The following is a 20,257-nucleotide window of genomic DNA, read 5'->3' as shown; positions in this document are numbered from 1 at the left end:
GGTATTTCTACTTTTAGATCTGTCCAGAATCCTAGAAAATAGACAATTTCGGTGGTATGTCTTAACAGATGGAGTTCTAGCATAAGAAATGCCAGCCTGGACCACATTTCCATCCAGTCTGTCTTTGTCTTTCTGACAGAAAAACCACAAAGAGAACATATCAAGATACCATTCCAAAAAGATAGCTAATGGACATGAAATGGTTCATCTTTTTAATTATGACTTTCAAACCTTTTCGTATATTCAGAAAAGGGATCAGCGTTTTGTGAATTTACTATTTGTTGTGTAAAATAGGACTTTCTGTTGTATTTGCCTCTAATTGGCAGGGGATATTTTCATAGTTCACATATTTCAGAGTTTGATAAACAGACCCATCTCTCGGCTGTAATCTCACCCCTTCTGCTGTCTATCTTTCCACGCTAGGTTTTGTTTCTTTTATACAGAAACTATGTTCCCAGGACTTTACTCTCATGTATTGAAAGAACCATTAGCCTCAGAAAGTTTCTTCTTCCTCGAAAGTTTGTTTTTTCCTTATATAAACTTAGTGAATAATATATTGTTTTGACTTGTCTCTTGTTATGTGCAATTAAGGCACCTTAATTGAGAGTCATTAGAATTTTTTCCGTAAGTATTTATCGGAAAGCTAAAGACCGGAGAGGATCATTTGAACCCAAGAGCAGTGCTAGAGACCCAGAGGTGTGGTTGGTGAAGCTTATGAAACAGGGTGCAACATTGGCAGTGGACATGGACGAATTTTCACATTTTTAACGGTGATGGATGTTTTAAGTAGCCGTTGTTGAATAACTGTTGTGAGGGTAGTAGGTTAGTAACATGAGGAATATGGAATGTTTATTATAGCATTTTAAATTGAAAAGAGATCTTAACAGTTTTATCAACTGAAACATCTTTTTGCAGGGGAGGAGCTTTACTAACTAGCCCCAGTGGACCAGGCTATCATATCATGTTACCTTTCATTACAACATTCAGATCTGTGCAGGTGAGTGATTCCTAGGGATTCCAGATAGACAGGTGTGACAGGAGTTACCACGCTTATGGGTGGAGATGAATTTCCTTATTGCTTAAGCAAATGTTGGTATTTACTCAAATGTGGAGTGAAAGTTCATAGTACAACTGTCATAGCACAAGTAATGATTTCAAACCACCTTGCCTTGAAAGGAAAGTGTAGGCTAAGTCACTTGTCAAGACTGACTTCTGCCATCTGTTTAATGGTATTAGCAGGTTTTCTGTCACTGTAGCCAAAACAAAATAAGAATTGAAGAACAATTAGGAATACAAATCAGTGATTACTTGGTTTAGAACTATTTTGGTTTCTATAGAGACAGGTTCCCAGCCTACTGTTAAAATGGAGGAATTAATTTTTATACGCAGCTTTTCAGCCTCAAATTTTTGCTTGGTACATTGAACACAAATTTATGAGGAATCTGAATGAATGTGGTACTTTGACAGTGTTTCAGAATGTTTGAAATAAGAATCTGGTTCTTGCAAAAGGTATCTTAGCCATAGGCCATACTTAATAGATATACTTTAATGTAACAAGTTTGCAAAATAGGATTGGGCTCTAACTAATTTTGTAAACTCAGTGGGATCATAAATCTTTAAATTCAGTTTATTTAAAATCTGCTGCAGATTTTTCAGGAAACAGGAGAAGTCAGTATTATTATTATTATTATTTTTTTTTTTGGTTCTTTTTTTTGGAGCTGGGGACCGAACCCAGGGCCTTGCACTTCCTAGGCAAGCGCTCTACCACTGAGCTAAATCCCCAACCCCAGAAGTCAGTATTATTAATATTAACATTTTATTCTTCAACTTAGTCTGCAAAGTGAGAGTAACTGTGAATAGTGAGTTCTCCTGGGTTTCTTTGCGGTTCCGTTTTAATGGCTTGGGGAAGGATTGTGCATATTAAAGTGAAGCATGGTGAACATGATGTTCTTTTTCTAGTCAGAATGATTTCCACATTGGCTTCCTATATTTTACTGAGACTTTTGAAGGTTCTTTTTTTAACCATATCTTATGTATAGCAATGCAATTAACAAAGTAAATAGCACTGTAATAGAATGAATTGATATAGTTTTAAACAAAAGAAAAAAGGGGAATGTTTTAGGTTATGAAACTGCTTCCCATAGAACAATTATTTTGTATTACTTTTTCTAAATGGGTTAGTGTGACAAATGTATCCAGTGACTAGTACTGTGCATTCCTTTATGTCTTGGTTGATGATGTCTTCTTCCCTCCTGTGCTGCCTATGTCTTGCTGGCCTCTTTTAGGCTCATCACAGTTTCTCTCTCTTTTGGCCTTAGCTCACCAACAGTTGTTGATAGTCCCAATGTTAACAGTGGCATCATCAGAATGAGAGATTGGGCTCTTTCTTAGAACTTGTTCAAAGCCAGGCAGATCTGTCTTCCTGCCTGAAGTAAGCAGCATGGTGCAGCAGTAGCATAAAGTAGATAGAGGCAAGAATAGTAGATACATTTTAACTGTGTGTATTGCAAATATACTGTGTGGTCATCAGAAATAAGTGAAATTAATAAAAAGATTCCAACAAACTATCATAGTTTTCTGCTTAGATTATTAATTAATTAAAAATTAAATGTTAGAAGCAGTGTAACAAAATAGAAATATCCTTTTTATGTAAAAAAATTACATTAACAAAACCCTTCTAAGAAACTTTTCTTAAGAACAGAGCCATGAATTTATGTTTTGGAATTTGGGGAACATTAGAAGATGCAGTTCTACTTAAACAAATGGTTTAAAATAATACTTGAAGGGACTAATATTCATTAATGTGAAATGCTGTATATAAGTACAGAGAAAGCATTGCTTAGAGAAATTAGATAAAACCTTCAGTTTTTTTTTTCTCCCCCCCCCCCCCCCCCGGGCTGGGGACCGAACCCAGGACCTTGCGCTTCCTAGGTAAGCGCTCTACCACTGAGCGAAATCCCCAACCCCAAAACCTTCAGTTTTTATACACTCTACAAAGTAAATGTAGTCTCACTGTTTCTCTTGTGTCTTTTGAGACAGGGTCACTGTGTAGCCAAGGCTGCCCTAGCATTTGTTCTCTAGTACAGACTAGAGCCAAGGCTGAGTACACAAGTGTGTCAACATATTTCCCTCATATCTGGAAAAGAATTAGGCATATAGCAGAACATATGTTTAATTCCTAGTTGTTCTTGATTTGAAAGTTGACACAGAATAGTGAAAATTGCCTTAGTTTTAATGCTTTAAAAGAAGTAAAATACACTGAACTCATTTATCAGCCTTCTCCCCTTACTTTATCCAGAATTATATCTAATATTACCATCATGCTAATCTCAACCAAAGAATTACATTTTATTCTTTCTGTGCTGGGATTATGTGTTCAACCAGTGATCACCTCCTTCCTTCGTTATGTGTCCAAGATTGGTGTCTTCCAGTTTTTGTTACCTTAGACAAGTTACTTCTTTAGCTTCTAGCTGGTTTTCTTGCCCCTCACAAGCTAAGCTGAATAATAGCTGTATTACATCAGAGGAATTCAGGAAAACTTTTTCCTTTCCAGTGCTAAGAGATCAGACTTTGGGCTTAAACTCAGAGCTGAGAGCATTCTAGGCAAGTCTCCACCACTGACCTACATCTTTTGTATTTTCTCTCTGACTTGCTTCCCAAGTCAGTGTGGAGCTTGTACTACTCCCACTTCAGCCTCTCACACAGCTGGGATTATAGCTTTGCGTGACCACTCCCAGTTCTGACAATAGTTTTGAAAGATTCATTTTATGATTGTATATGACATGGATTAAAGAGCGCTTAAACTGCTCGGCAAATATTCAAGGCCTTCAGCCTAATAACACTGTGTTCTTTCCCAGAATTTACCACTCATCTGAATGGTGCCTTCTGATCTAGGCAAGCCAGTCTGCTTTGTGTGTATACTTTTGTCTTCACTGTGTGTATTTGAATAGGACATTAATTAAACTTCAGATGTCCCTCTTAAGTTCTTATGCTCTTCTAGATCTGCCTATTAATACTTAATTTCAGAGATCTAAATTTTTTAGTTTTTAATTTTTGTCTTCATGTGTGCCTACTTGTCTATATGTGTACCACATGCTATAGTGTCTGCAGAGGCCAGAGGAGGAGTTGAATGCTCTGGAGTGGGAGTTATGGGCAGTTGTAAGCTACCTTATGTGTGCTAGACACCAAACCCAGGCCCTCGAAAGAGCGAGTACTTTTAATTGATGAACTGTCTAAGAGAGCTTTTAAGACTAGTATTTCTTTCCTTGTAGCTTAATACTTAAGAGCTCAATTTATACTATTATTTTTGAACCTACTGATATGTTTCTTTGTAAGAATTTTATTTCCTCTGCTAGATTGTGATGTTTAGAAAACAAGGGCCATATTTTGTGTGCTTATCAAGGTGTAATGTGTCTCAGAATATACTTCTAACCTATTTGAAACCTTAGGTTACAAAGAAAGGTGAGATATAGCAAAGCACTAAGAACCAGATTATTGGTTCACTAGAAGGAAGCAATGGTGGCGTTGGCACTCACATTAAAGGCAAACTGAACAAAACCTGTGAGAGAGCACTAGGTCCTGAAACAAAACAGTGGCTGGCTCTGCTGTCCTGTTCAATGATAGCTTTGGTTCATAAAGTACTTGTGTGGAAGAATAATCATTTATCATCATTGTAAACAGTAACAGCCAGGAATCAAAGTTCAGAGCATAGACCTTGGTCATAGTGTCTCCTGAAAGTGAGGTGTGTAGTTTGTGATCTTGGGTCAGCTCTAAACAAATAAGATGTTCAGGAAAAACTTTCTAGTCTACAAGTAGACTGGGCATTGACTACTTCGTAGTGCTTACTGAGTGCAGTCTTTGTTATAAGACATGTAGTACTCAAGTCTTTCTAGACACATAGAGAAATGGCTAACTTAATAGCTGATCTTTGGAGGCTAAAGTCATGGCGGGCTCTCCTGTACTTACTGGCAGCAGCTCTGCAGAGATTGTTCTCTGGATCAGCAGTTCTTGCTTTCTTTGTTTGTTCATTTGTTTTGTTTGCTATTGAGACAAGGTCTCTCTATGTAGTTTTGGAGCTCACTGTGTAGACCAGACTGACCTTGAATTCACAGAAATTCACCTGTCCCAGGGTGCTAGGATTAAAGTCATTCAACACTATACCTAGCCAGATCAGCGGGGGTTTTTTGTTATTGTTTTGTTTTGTGTTTAAAGATAAATTTTGATGAGCTATTTTTCTTTCCCAGACAACACTGCAAACGGATGAAGTTAAAAATGTGCCTTGTGGAACAAGGTAAGCTTCCTCCTTTGTGACCCATCACCCTTTACTTTCTATAGTTCTGAGGAAGTTCTTAGAGCTGTAGTCACTTGAGAAACCTTTGTTTGCATTTTGTCCTGTTTTGTTTTTGAATCAGACAGACTCTTACTATGTGGCTCTTATGTGGTTCTGGCTGGCCTAAGACTTAATATGTCGCCTAGGCCAGCGTCAAACTTGAAGTAACCCACTGCCTCTGCTTCCAAAACCCTGAAATTATAAGTATATATCGCCATGCCTGATTAAGACACTACTTTATAGACGTGACAGCAACAGAAATTTCAGTGCTGTGAGTTATTTTCATGAAGCTGCAAGTGAGAGCATTCTATCTGAGGGTGTTATTGAAATGGAGCTTCAGAGCTAGCAGACTAATTGTATTATTAATTGTGTGTATTGTATCAACACCTGTGTTGCTATTTTAATTGACAGGAAAATGAAGCAGGAAGTATAGGCTCCACATAGCATTTGCCCTCGTCTGATACCCTGATTAGCTTCTCTAAGCTTAATTACCTTAAGCCAGGGAATAAGACCTGTGTTAGAATTACTGCAAGGATTAGAGTTTGTGTATATGGCCCAGAACTTGGCTCTGAGTTGATGTTAAATAAAAGATTACTCAAAATAAAATCATTTTACTTCTTATTATAATGTTAAATGACATCTGAGAGTTTCTGAGTCAGTAAGTAGGTCTTTAATAGAATTTATGTTTCTAATGAATTTCCTTATTACACTTTTAGTCTAAAGGCCTCTAAGAATTGTTGTCCTAAAAAGTTTGAGGACAAGAAAGGAAACAAGGCTGTTATATCACTAAAATATTCTTACTGTATTAAATTGTATCAAATGAGGAATGTGAAGTGCGAGGCAGTTTTTTAATTACCTAATTTAAATGACTTAAAGTATTGTTTTTACAAAACCTACAAAGGTACCTTTGACACCTACCAAGGGACAGATGCATTTTATAGGGGACCAAGCTCTCTTATGTTTTAAGCTACTATGTCAGGTTCTCCCTAGGTTTTAAGTTAGGTTATCAAGTTCTCCCTAGGTCTATCCATAACTTCTTTGTTGTGCTTTATTATTTTTATTGTGTCTCTGGCTCACACTTTCCGATTTTGTTTGTTTGTTTTTAGTGGTGGAGTCATGATCTATATTGACCGAATAGAAGTGGTTAATATGTTGGCTCCTTATGCAGGTAATGCTAACTCTCTGCTGTGTTCCTATAACTGTAACCAGGGTGTTTAAAACTGAGAAAGGAAAGGAAGGTACTTTGTAAAGTTTTTACTCCCTCAGTGGTTACTGATGACTCTAGAAGAATGATCATGAAAGTATTTTCATTTGGAGGAAATAGAGGTATAAACAGGTTACCAGTTCTGGACAGAATTAGTTTTCAGGAATTAGTGAGCTATTCCTCCCTGAATTTACTGTTTCTGAAAGCAAATGTTTCTAGAAAAAGAAAATGTCATTGTATCCAGTTTGTTGGGAAGAATTTCTTTGTATCTTACAGATCTATAATTGATGAGTTTTCTTGGGTCACACCCATTTGTCATTTTCTAGTTGTGATTTGCCATAACTTGTAAAGCAGTCTGAAAGTTTGTAGTATAAGGAAGCATTTTCTTAGTAAAAGATGAACACCTCAGAGACAAAGTGGATACATGCTATTTAAAAACAGTTTGGGCTATGGAGGGAGATGGCTCAGACTGTAAAACATTTGTTGTGCAAGCTTGAGGACCGGAGTTCAATCCTAAACACCCAGGAGCTTAGTATAGTGGTGTGCACCTGCAGTTCCAGTGCTGTGGCAGAGGCCAGCCACCTTACCCTAATTAGTGAGAGACCTAGGATGACACCTGAGATTGATTGGGGTGTGTGTGTGTGTGTGTGTGTGTGTGTGTGTGTGTGTGTGTGTGTGTGTGTGTAGCACATGAACACAAAAGAACTTAATTGCAAATTTTTGAAGATGGCTGGTTTTCGTCCTTGTTAACAAATTGATATACCAAGTAAAGCAATGTCTTGTGTTTTGCAAGAGCATGGAAAAAGTGAAGATGGTAGCCTCTGCCTTTAAAGTGTTTTCATTGTACTGAGAAGACATGGTAGAAAGAGGAAAACATATATTGAACATAGGGTCGGGTTAGAGATCGTATCTCATACACAGGCACAAATCGTAGAGAGATTTCGGAGCACAGAGTTGCAGGTATATTATTGTTGAGTGGTTTTGAATGATATTTTTGACAGTTATTTTCCTTGTGGTTTCTCATCTGCAGTCAGCCCTCTGTATCTCTGGCCTGTGCATCTACAGGTCCAACTAAGCACATATCAAACATTGAGGGGAAAAGCTGAATCTGCACTAAACATATGTGGACTCTCCCCTGTCATTATTCCCCAAACTGGCAGTCCAGTGACTATTCACATGGTAGTTATGCTAGATACTGTAAATCACCTTGACATGGCAAAGTATACAGGAGTATGTGCAGTTTATATGCAGATCCTACTCAGTTTAATAGAAGAGACTTAGACATTTGTAGACTTTCAGTATCTCCAGAGGATCTTGGAACCAATGCCCCACAGAGAGAAGCAGGTGGCTGACTGACTGTGTTCTCTGATCACAAATCACTGGAAAGATAGGACTTAGAACTGAAAAAGAGAAAAGCTGATGGCTGTCCCTAGATGGACAGGAGACTTTTAGATCGGTGGCTCTTTGGAAAATGATGAGGCCTTATATTTAGCAGTTATTTATCAGCAAACGTTCTATCGACTATGACCTAGTCCAGTTGCATTTAAAATTCTATGTAGAAGGCCAGTGGAGCAAATGTTATAGTAAGAACACAGGTTCTGACACAGTCTGGTATGTTACCTTTAGGGATATTTCTGGAAGTTTCTGGTTCTTAGTTTCCTAAGATGGAAAATTAGGAGGGGTAATTAAACACCAACGTATATAAATTGCCTAATGCGAAGTCCACCCTAGTAAATGTTAGCTCCTCCCCTGCTCTCCCAGAGCCTTTTAAAATATAAGCCTTTAAAAACTGCTTAAGAATTTTTAAGTTAGCTTATAAAGTAATGGATTTTATGATGTCATTTTCATGCATGTCATTATACTTTATTTTCATTAACTCCCACCCCCATGGCTGTCCTCCTGTGTGCCGTCTCCTCCAGCTGGTTCCCTCCTGGATAACCCCCTTCTTTCATGTCATGTATATTTCATTACTCTTTCCTTTCCTCCCTCCTTAGCTCTCCTTCGCTCATGACCTTCTTTCTAGTTGTATGGTATATACACACACATATGCACAATATTAATCTAGGTTCTAAGTATGAGAGAAAAATTGCAGTGTTTTTTTTTTTTCTGAATCTGGCTTATTTCTTTTAATACAATGTTTCCAGTTCATCCATCATGAAAATGTCGTGATTTCATTTTAATTTATAGCTACATAAAATTCTATTGTGTGTATCTACTACTCTTAAAAAAAAAATCCGTGTATCTGCTGATGGACACCTAGACTAGACCATTTCCAACTGTTGTGAATTGTACAGCAATAAGCATGGATGTTGATGAAGACTTCAGGAATATAGCTAAGGAGTGCCATAGCTGACTTCTATGATAGTTAGAAATCTCCATACTGATCTCCATAAGGTCTGTTCAAGTAAAAACCACGTTTTAAAATTAAATATGCACATTTATATTTTTACACACTTTCTGTTGCGTGTCTGTCTCTGTAGCAGCTCCCTTTACCCCTGCTGTTCTTCAGTTTGGTCTTGATCTCTGACTGGAGGTTTGCTTAGCAATTGCTATGCATTCCTGCTTCTCAGTCCATCTGCACACTGCTACCTGAGCATGCATCTGACTGACTGCCATCTCTTCCTTGGTGTTGGCCACTGTCCTTTCCTTAGTTTGGAATTTGGGGTCTTCTGTTAATGTTGTCATGCAAGAAAATATGTTAAATCAAACCCAAGATTGTAAGGTCTGTGAGTCGTGCTTTGTGTTTTCACTGTTGTAGGTACTTTTCTTCAGGGATAATGTACCAAATAAACATGAATTTTATTCTCCTTCAGTATTTGACATTGTGAGGAACTATACTGCAGACTATGACAAGACTTTAATCTTCAATAAAATCCACCATGAGCTGAACCAGTTTTGCAGCGCCCACACACTTCAAGAAGTTTATATAGAATTGTTTGGTAAGTGTTAATTTGTTTTAACTATATAAATAGACAGTTTCCATTTAGAAATCTTATTAACTTAAGTATTGATGCTGTAATTTTAGTAAGTCTTGGGCCATTTGATCATTTCATCTGAGTTTTTAATAGATCAAGTATCTTTAAAGACCTTTGTTTTTATCTTGTAATATCTCCCTCTAGCCCCCTCTCTCTACTATCGTATTACATAGCCCAGACTGACTTCAAACTTACAGGGACCAGCCTGCTTCTACTTCCCAAGTGCTGGGACTAAATACATGTACCACCTTGCCCCACTTAGTGATGCTTTCTTATACAATTCGGTAGGAATTAGATAATCACTATTCACATCCTATATTCTATTTTTACTGTGCTAGCTTATTAAAGATATATTTGGGAGTATGGTTTGACATAAGCTACAGTCATTTGGGAAAGGACCCTCAATAATTAAAATGGCTCTACCAGATTGGCCTGTGGGTAAACCTATGGAGTCTTTTCTTGCTTGATGATTGCTGTAGGAGGGCATAGCTAACTGTGGTCCTGGAAGCTAAATAAAAGCAAGGTGAGGGGTTGGAGATTTAGCTCAGCGGTAGAGTGCTTGCCTAGCAAGGCCCTGGGTTCGGTCCCCAGCTCCGGGGGGGGAAAAAAAAAAAAGCAAGGTGAACAAGCCCTCAGCAATGTTCCCTGTTCTGTTTCCATTACTGCTTCCATGAACTTCCCTGCCTTGATATCCTTCATGATGGACCATAGTTTGTGAGATGAAATAACCCTTTCCTCCTCAAGTTGCTTTTGGTCATGGCGTTTTATCACAGAAATAGAAACCAAGACAGAGGTGTTCCTCTAGATCCACATCCATGCAATTGGGATTCAGGATTTGTTAGGACAGCCGGGACCTGGCATATAGTTGTATTCACAGCTAAGATTATTCCACACAAAAGATAAGGATAAAAACCAGCAGAAGTAAAAGGTGTAGTGTGAATTTAAAAAGAAACCGCACGTGGCTTCTAAGGCTCACTCTTTGTGGAGTTGCAGGTGTGCCCAATTCCCTTAGCAACAGCATGTGAGCACATGTGAGATTCTGACTGCTGAGCAAGCTCATAGCCACTGACACCCCAAAATGTCACTGGGGGTTGATCATATAGATGCCCTCTGCCAATCCATAACAAACTCCTAGGCTTCCTACAGAAAGAGTGTTCAGCACAGACTCCTTTGGATAAACAGGCACAATGTGGCACTTTTACCAGCTCTGTCATAGTATGAGAGTCCTCTCCAGTTCAAACTTCCAAGTACAAAGGACCATAGTCCCAGGCCTGCTATGTTACCTTTCTTCTGTAAAAGTTTTCAGTTGAGATTATGTAAGTTCTGACCAAGGAATCACGTTTATTGCCTTTGGTGTTCATTTCTTCGTGGAATTTTAGTTTATTTCTCAGAGCGAGGTAGACAAATGGTGAATCAATGTAACAGTTTGCTCAGGAGTAAAGGTGCTTGCCATCCAACCTGATGACCTCAGTCAGTCCCCGGATGCCACACAGTGGAAGGAGAGCCAATAATACACAATCTAAATAATAAAATGTAATTAAACCAGTTGCTTGCTTTTGATAACTGACAATTACTGCAATGTCCACCTTGTCACATCACTAGTTGCTTTTTTGATAATGGTGAAACTCCCTTGAGATGATTAAAAATTCATCCATTGGGAGATCAAGTAAAATGATTGGTTCTTATGGTCTAATTGATCTGTTCTTCAAAGACTTGCCTCATTTGTTTGTATTTTTGTTTTTTTGAGACAGGGTTTCTCTCTATAGGCTTGGCTAACCCAGAATTCTCTCTGTGGACCAGGCTGGCCTCAAACTCAGAGATCCACTTGCCTCTTTTAAGTTCAAAGTGATAGTAAGGTGGTAGCCAACATATTTGCATAAAGAAAAATTATGAAAGTGAATATACATTGGCTAGATGTGGTGGTCATCTGTACTCCTAGCACCTAGAAAGCTAAGGCAGGACCATTGTAAGTTTAGACCCATCCGAGCTGTGAAAGGAATAAGGCATTACGAAACTAAAGACTCACCTTCATTTATCCAAAACCTGCTTTAGTCAATAATTACTAATCTAGTAAAAGTGTAAGTAAGTTATTCAACAAACATCGATTCAAAGTTAAATTGAACTTACTAAGTAAACATTTCAAGGGTAAACTTAGAATAGCTGTTTGTCCTCTTTCTTATTAGTAGGTAATTTCTCAAAAAGGGCTTTGTATCCACCTCATTTATACATGGTGCATACTTTATTCAACACGCTGCTCGAGATCTGCGAAAGAGTAAGACTGGATTCAAGGTCTCTCCTGACTGCTTTTGTTTTGATGTTAATTAAAAATAACCAAATATCTTGAGCTTTGTTGTTCTTGGCTTCAAAAACAGATCAAATAGATGAAAACCTGAAGCAGGCCCTGCAAAAAGACTTAAACACCATGGCCCCAGGTCTCACTATCCAGGTAAGCTTCCTAAGGAAGCTTCCAGAGCTTCCGGTTGAATGCTGTTGTGTGACTGGTTATGCAGTTACTTAAACCAAATCACTGTGGTAATTTGGCTCTACATCCTTGCAGAAGTGGGAAGCATGCTGACTGGTATTTTCTTGTAAATTTTTAAGAAGATAGAGGAACTAAGATCTTTCTACCAACTGTGTGTTATTTTTAAACACAGTAATGGTTATTAATCAATATAAAAGTATACCATGCCTTCAATAACATCACAAAAAAGGAGTTCAGATATAAGAATTAAATAACAGTTCTAAACAAAATAGGTGTCACAGGATGTTAGAGAGCGTTGTAAGAGGCTATTTCAAGAAAGCATGTCTAAAGACTTTGATTCAATTATGATTTTGGATAAATCTGGAACTTTTCATTAAAGGTTATGAAAAAAAGGAGAAAAGTATTTCATGCCAGGCATGTGTTACTCAGATGCAGCTGAAACCTCAGTAGCTACTTAGAATCCCCTTCTTCACATTTCTTCGTTTCTTTGTTCCCAGCGATTTATTAATTAGCATTAGTATTACGAACCATGGCATGTTCTCCTTATATACAAATTGTCTTTTCAGACACTTCCTAGCAATGCCACTAGGTCCTCACTAGCATTGGACTCAGTGAAATACATGTTGGCTTTCCCCGCAGGGAGAGATGGGGACTCTTCTCTTCTTGATCTGCATTTCTTTGGTTATTAATGAAGTCAAACATCTTTTGATATTTTTTAATTATCTTCTGCCAATGCTTGCTTTATATCCTTTGTCCATTTTCTGGTAGATTCTTTTTAACCTACTGATGTGAAGTTCTGCATATGTTCTGGATATTTTTACACACGAACTGAACATTGCTGTTTCTACTACTAATTCCTTTGGCTCTTGGTGGCAGGATGGGAGATATTTCTTCCATATGAAATTCAGGCACTGATTTCAATCTGTGGATTGATTTAGTGACACAGCGATTTTCTTTTTTCTTTTTTTTTTTTTTCCGGAGCTGGGGACCGAACCCAGGGCCTTGTGGTTGCTAGGCAAGCGCTCTACCACTGAGCTAAATCCCCAACCCCGACACAGCGATTTTCAAAATGTTAATTCTCCCAGTCCATGAGCAGGGAGGTCTCTCCACCCTCTCATGTTCTTTAGTTACTTTCTCTAGTGTCTTAAGTTTTCACTTCTCTGTTAGGTTTATCCCTAGTTTTGGCTTGTTTTGTTTTATCCTATTATGTTATCCCATGCCCCCTTCCAAATTTCTTTCCTGCGAAGTTCATTATTAGTATATAGAAAACATAATGACTCTTGCATGTCAACTTTATATCCTGCTACTTTTCTAAAATGTTTATAAGGCCTAAGAATTTCTGAGAGTCTTTAAAATCTTTTAACTTTAGGTTAAAACATGACTTCTTTTCATGTTGATATGTTTATTAAGGATAACACATTAATAAAGGAATTCTAACAAGAAAGTTATGACTTGGAGCACTATACTGAGTAAGGTGTAGAGTGGATCCCCTTGTCTCAGTGTATTTTCTCTATTCATTGGGTGGATGTCTTACAGAACTGTCTGTCAGTTCCTTAGCCCAGTTGTTGATTAGGTTATTTGCTGTGCTTTGCTTTTCTTGTTTTGTTTTATTGTGTATGGGCGTTTTGTCTGCACATATGTCTACACCATGTTGTGCCTAGTGCCCTCAGAGGCCAGAATAGGGTGCCAGAGTCCATAGAACTGGAGTTAGATGAATGTTAGCTGCTTTATGGATGACTCCTATCCCTGGTGGTTTGCCTTTTATTTCTGTCTCTTACCAAAAGTGAAGAAGTTAGATACGCTACTCTATTCTCATAGCAGACTTCTTGGACCTCTGGCTCCTACAGTATTTCTGCCCTCTCTTCTGCAATGTTCTCTGAGCCTTGGGTGTAGGAATTACTTTGTAAATGTATCAATTGGGCCTGGAAACCCCATGATAAGTTTCTCTTTGCCCTTTGACCAATTGTAGCTCTCTGCAATTGTCTGCTGCAAAGATAAGTCTTACAGCATTTTAGTGACTTCTTACATTGTGTAAGGCTAAGTTAGATAACATTAAGAAACCATTATCTTCCATTAATATTCTTAGAAGACATTGATTCATGTGAAATTTGTTTTAGCATTAATTATGAGGTGGGGCTTCAATTCCTCCCTATCCCAACTGCATGGTGTCAGCGAGCTGGGTTTTTTGGGTTACCTCTCCCCCCACACCTTTCTACTTCATGTTTTGCCAATAGCAAAGATCTTTTGAGTTTATATTTTTTATTTTAAAAAAAATCATATAAAATTACTATAGTCTTGAAATGTGTTGGTTTTTTTATTAATTTTGTCTTTTTATCAAAGTACTTTTAAAATATTTGGAATGAAGTTTTAGACCTTCAGGTTTGTTTGGTTGTGTTCACTTTTTATTGAATTTTAAAATTTGGTAAGGTAACACATATGCAGAAATACTGGCCTTTAATATTTCTGCCATTATTATTGATATTTTTAAACTATCCATTACCTAAATTGGTGTTTAATTTATAAAGTATAGTTATGAGTTTACTTGATCTCACTATTTTTTTTGTTTCTTTTAGAATTTCTGATGTAGGAGGAAATTCATACCCCAAATGAAACTTTGTTGAATTTACTGTCTCTAATAAGTTTTGCGTTAGTTTTTTTAAGTTAATATAGTTATATCAAAGTCTTAATTTTTTTTCCTCCAGACATAGTGATTTCCTGGTTTTCAGGTCATCCTAGTTAAGTTCTCTTTGTAGTATTCATAATTACTTGAAAATTTCTCATTCGTTTTCTTTTTTTTTTTTGTTGGTTATTTACATTTCAAATGTTGTCCTTCTTCCTGGGGAAGCGCCCTCATTACATTTTGTTCGTTTGTTTGTTTGCTTGTTCGTTTCCTGTCTCTTTAAAAGTCTTCATTCCATGAGCTCAGTCTTGCTTTGCTGCTCACTGTTGTATCCAGCGTCTACGGAAAAGAACAGATGGTACAGAGTAGATTTCTGTTGTCAAGTAGTTCTGGCTGTTACTCGTCTCCTTTTCCTGTCATTATTATATCCCACTTTTCTTCTAGAAAAATTATGGTAGCAAAGTAGAATAGTGAAAATGGTTATACTTGATTTCTGTGTTATTTAACAGAATGAGTTATTATATTCTGACACTGAGTTTAGAACAGGTAAACTCATTTCATCAGCTTCTTCACCATTCCTACCACTGTGTGCATGCATGCGTACACATGTGCACCCTTGTGTATGTGTTTGTTAGACATTGTTTTTTGATACATTGTCTTTGTTTCCTTAAATATCTTATGGTTCAGTTAACTCCTGGTATCTGCTATACTGAGTATGATGTCTCCCAAGATTGGCAAGCTTGTAGCATGTTCTGCCTCAAACATCAAATTCTTTAAAAGGTCCACTATGAAAGTCTCAGAATGAAACCAATTATTTGTACAATTACTACACACACACACACACACACACACACACACACACACACACACACACACACGATATTATTTTATTCTTTTTATAAGACTGGAAAGATAGTTGGCAAGTCTTTAAATATAGTATGTCTGTGCTTCTCTCTGAATCATAGTCATCCAGAATGGAAGTTACCTTTATGTCTGGTGTTCACACTGTGAAACCTGATTCCTCATAAATTCTGGTTCTACATTTTTGACTTCTGAATTTGCCACTGAATTGTCCTTATGACCTCGCAGGCCTTACTTTGATGTTTGTTGTCCCAGAGAATCTTATTCCATCCCACATGATGCTCATGCTAGTATGATAGCCCTCGGCTATCTGTAGGTATACAGATCTGATTATCCCTTTCACATAGGAAGTGTTGTTGCTTAAAAGTTCTGTTTTTGTTTGGTTTGCGGTTCTAAGGCCCCAACCCAAGGACTCCCTGATGCTAAGCAAGCATTCTACCATTGAACTATAGCCCCTGATCCACTTAAAGATATTTTGAATGCTTGCTCTTAAAATCTTTGTCCTTGACCCTCTGAGTGGTGGGGTGTTATGGTACAGAGTCTCTAATCCATTAACTCCTCTCAGGATGGGTCATGGCTGCATCTCAGTCACCTTAGTTTTTGTACCTTACTAATCTCTAGACTGGGCACAGCCATATTTGCCAAGGGTTTGGGTGACCCATGTGTACCTTATAAAGGATTTCTGCTGTTCATTGTCCCCTTGCACCTACCTCTTGTAGTCCATCAGGTCCAAGAGGACCCAGGCAATCTAAAGAGGAGCCTAGCATGCACCTTCCTCTCCACTAAGCCCCGAGGCAGCTGTTCCACATACAGAGGACTAAGATCACAGTAGGTAATGTGCCTGTGGACCTTAGACGAGAGGTAGAAGAATTATCTCCCTGGAAAGCTGGAGAAACTGTATTTTGGAAAATTGATTGTAAAATAAAGGAACCATTACACAGCATTACTCATCTCTGCATCAGATCTCCCATGAACTTAATCATGATGTGAGAGGTTTCAAGGTGGTTGCCATTCCTTCAAGATCCATATTTGGACTAAGTCAAGCTTATGAGCTCTGCTTTAACATCCAAAGACTGACTCTACCTTTGCCCAGTCTGGGAAACATTTTGCTGTGTATAGATGTTAAATGGTTTTATTCATTCTGGCCATGGAGACTTGTCCAGATGAACTGGGAAGATGTCCTCCTCAGCTGTTCATGCTGTTCAGGCTCATCAAGCCAATTTGAATAATGAGAAGACTTGGGAGTCATTCACCAGGTGTTATTTCCTGGCTGAATGAGAGCCGAATAGTCATGTCTAAGGCTCTCCTTCTCAGAAGGGCAGTGTCGTCCAAGTAGCCTCATGTCGTACTTACTGCTCATCTTTCCCTATGGTTGGTGTACTTTCCCTATTATTGGGATCTTTGGATGTATACATTTTTCTAAAGCAAATGAGTTGCTGCAGGAGTAAAGCAAGAAGCCCATCTGTGAGGGGCTCTGAGGGGCGCTGGTCTCTAGGGGCAGTTTTGAGGCACTGTTATTGAAGTGTTTGACAATTATGAAGTCATTGAAAATTTCCCTGTTCTTAAGTATATTTAATAAAGATAGTCCTGTAAAACAAAGCCAAGAACCAAGCTGCTGTTTTTCGGCAGAAAGTTTGAAGACCTTAGACCAATGGTTCTCAACCTTCCTAATGCTGTGACCCTTTAATATAAGTTCTTCATGTTGTGGTAACTCCTACCCATAACATCATTTCTTTGCTACTGTTATGAGTCATAATGTAAATATATGACATACAGATGTCTGCTATGTGACCCTCCCCCACCAGGGGTTACAACCCACAGGTTGAGAACTACTGTTTTAGACTCTCCTCCCCTCGTCTCCCCTCCCCTCCCCTCTTCCTTTCCCTCTCTCTCTTCCTCTCCCTCTCTCACCCAAACAAGGCAAACATGGCTTAACTCAAAATGCCTGCACTTCTCCAAAGAAAGATCAGTCAAATACTTGATTTTCTCCACCTCTACCTTTATGTTAAAGTGGATAGGCCCACCAGCCTTTTGTCTAGCCAATAGTTTGGATGTTTACCACTCATTCTATATGTTGAACTATAAACTTATAAAGTATTCTGTGTTTGTTCTTTGAAAGCAACTACCAACTTTGAAGCAGTAGCCCCTCCCTGGAGGAAACTTGAGGATATTTTACAGATGTCTGGAAATATGGCCCAGAAATTGGTGATCTCTGTGTCCCAGCTGTAGTAGTAGGGAACTTGTATGTGTTTTCACAGATAGACTGGAGAAGTCACTTGCCTTCATCCTGTTCTTTTCAAGGTGTTTTCTCAAGTAAGGACTAGAAATTGAGCAAAGGAGAGAGACTTTGTTTGTTTGTTTTTGGTCTTTTGTTTGTAAATGAGGAAGCAAGTGACTTTTAGACCTGTACAATGGCAGGCAGCATTTATGTATGTGGGTGTTTTGCCTTCAAGTGTGTCTGTGCACCACATGCATGCTTGGTGCTGGGGAGGACTTCAGATGCCTTGGGACTGGTTACACTTCTGAGCCATGGTGGTGCTGGGAATCAAACTAGGTTCTCTGGATCTCTAACCATTGGACCATTTCTCCAGCCCTCAGAGGCTGAGATTCTTCGGTCATCAGAAGCTTGACAAATGCTTTCTTGTGTGTCTATGGTTGGGAACCTAACTCATGATGCTGTTTCTTGCAGTCTAAAATCCCCTTGTGATTTTTTTCTACAATGCTAAAGAACTCCTTCATTTTATAAAAACTTAAGCAAAAACATGCATTTTTCCAGTCTTTTAAAATAAAGTCTTTACTTGTCTGTACTATGAGCTTAGCTACCAATGGGAATGTTATTTTTACAATAGCCAGGGTTAAAAAATGAAACCTGAGTGAACTGAGAAAGAAAGAATTGTTGGAAAGTCTGGGCTGATGAAGTAAGTAGGCCAGCAAGGAGAGGCGCTTACTGCCTGGTGGAAGGAGAGGACCTGCAAGTTTTCCTCTGACTGTGCCTGCATGTACACACAGAAGTAAATGTAAAAAGGCCTTTAAAAAAATAAGATTCGTGTGCTTAAAGAGTGTTACTTAAACACTTAGCCAGTTTTCAGAGAGAGATCCAACCCTGAGTTATGTGTACGGTATCGCGGTAGGTGCAGGATGTTTGGTTAGCAAATGCAAAGCCTCCAGAGATAAGTTCTTAGTGTGTGAAAGTCAGCCTCCAAAGCAACAGATCCCAAATAGATACTCTTAACTATGCCAAAGTCCACTGTGATTAGAACAGCCAAGTATCAGTAAGGAATGCCTACAGACACAGATAAACTGTGTTCTAAATGGACTCTAGAAAGGAAGAGTGCAAGCTCTGAGTTGCTAGTTTCCTAAAGCAGTGGTTCTCAACCTTACTAACACTTGAATACAGTTCCTCATGTTGTAGTGACACCCACCACAAAATTATTTCATTGCTACTTCATAAATGTAATTCTGCTGTTACCAACCATAATATAAAAAATGTCTGATATGTTACCCTGTGACTCTCAAAGGCTATCTGATAGGTGACCCCCACAGGAGTTATGACATATATATATATATATATGTTGAGAACCACTGTCGTAAAACTTTGGGCTGCTTTATACTGCCGACAGATTGTAACTTTAGGACGTGGCCATTGGCTCACTGAACACAGAGTTCAGTTGCATACACCTGCCTGGGACTTCATTGGCTTCTAACATCATTTCCCTCTCAGTCTTGTTCCTTTGACTGATTTATCTTCTTTGGTTTGTAAATTTGAAATAGCAAGCAAAACTCTCCAACTACAGAGGTTTGTAATCTATTTTCTTTTCTTTTTTTTTTTTTTTCTTTTTTCTTTTTTTCGGAGCTGGGGACCAAACCCAGGGCCTTGTGCTTGCTAGGCAAGCGCTCTACCACTGAGCTAAATCCCCAATCCCTGTAATCTATTTTCTAAGAAGAACTGTCCCAGTTTAAGTTCTATCAGGAGTAAGGTGGTTTTTCTGTTGAGGTCAGGCACCATTTAAGTAAACTGGTAGTTCACCTTTGACTCTCGATGTGACAACAGACTATGTAGGTTTTCCAGTGGGATCCTTGTGTAAGTTAGTGGGAACTGTGTTACAATTGTTGAAATGAGTCATCTGAGAAGGAGTGGTTTCTTGGACTTCTGTTGCCTTCTGTTTGGAGTTTTGTTATTCTTAGGTAAGTGCCTGTGTAGCCCAAAGTGACCTTGAACTCCCTTCTGGTCCTCCGGCTGTTATCTTCTCAGTGCTTAGATTGTATGAGTGTATACTCCCATGCCTACTGTGAATACTTATTTCTCATATATATATATATATATTGGCTTTTCTTTTTTTTTTTTAGGCTGTGCGTGTTACAAAACCCAAAATCCCAGAAGCCATAAGAAGAAATTTTGAGTTAATGTGAGTAACACTCAGGGGTCTTAATATTTTCTATTTAGAACTATTTATATATTAGTATAACAGTCTAGGGAAAAGATGGAAAGTTTAATCTGTGATTGGATAAATAGCTGTGTTCTGTATTTTAGTAATATTACCTTTTGTATCTTAATTCCCAGTAAATTCTTAATAGATTTCTCTTTATGTGTGGACATTTCCAAAGCAGTGCTCAGAGATGCAATCTGTTATGAAATGATTGCTGGAGATACAAGGAGCTATGATCTCTATATATAAATAAAGCCTTAAATGAAATATTAATAAAACAGAAAAGCCTGTTAATGTCGAAAAGAATGTCCATTTTGTTACCTTATTATAATGATAAGAATAGATAAGTCCCAGGGAAT

At 38.2% G+C, this 20,257-nt stretch overlaps 1 protein-coding gene across 2 annotated transcripts in view; it reads left to right on the top strand.

Moving 5' to 3' along the window:
* Erlin1 (ER lipid raft associated 1) overlaps window positions 1–20,257 on the top strand; it is a 35,310-nt gene that overhangs the window by 1,190 nt on the left and 13,863 nt on the right. For both annotated transcript variants that reach the window (NM_001106353.1, XM_087550193.1), the window contains 6 exon segments: window positions 916–997; window positions 5,244–5,290; window positions 6,436–6,497; window positions 9,347–9,472; window positions 11,881–11,954; window positions 19,819–19,877. In NM_001106353.1, coding sequence (NP_001099823.1) covers window positions 916–997; window positions 5,244–5,290; window positions 6,436–6,497; window positions 9,347–9,472; window positions 11,881–11,954; window positions 19,819–19,877 — 450 coding nt within the window.

This window comes from Rattus norvegicus, chromosome 1 (genome assembly GCF_021556685.1).
Source record: "Rattus norvegicus strain SHRSP/BbbUtx chromosome 1, alternate assembly SHRSP_T2T, whole genome shotgun sequence".
Taxonomy (NCBI): domain Eukaryota; kingdom Metazoa; phylum Chordata; class Mammalia; order Rodentia; family Muridae; genus Rattus; species Rattus norvegicus.
Note: the sequence above shows the minus strand (reverse complement) of the source record. Positions and strands in the feature narration are given on the sequence as shown.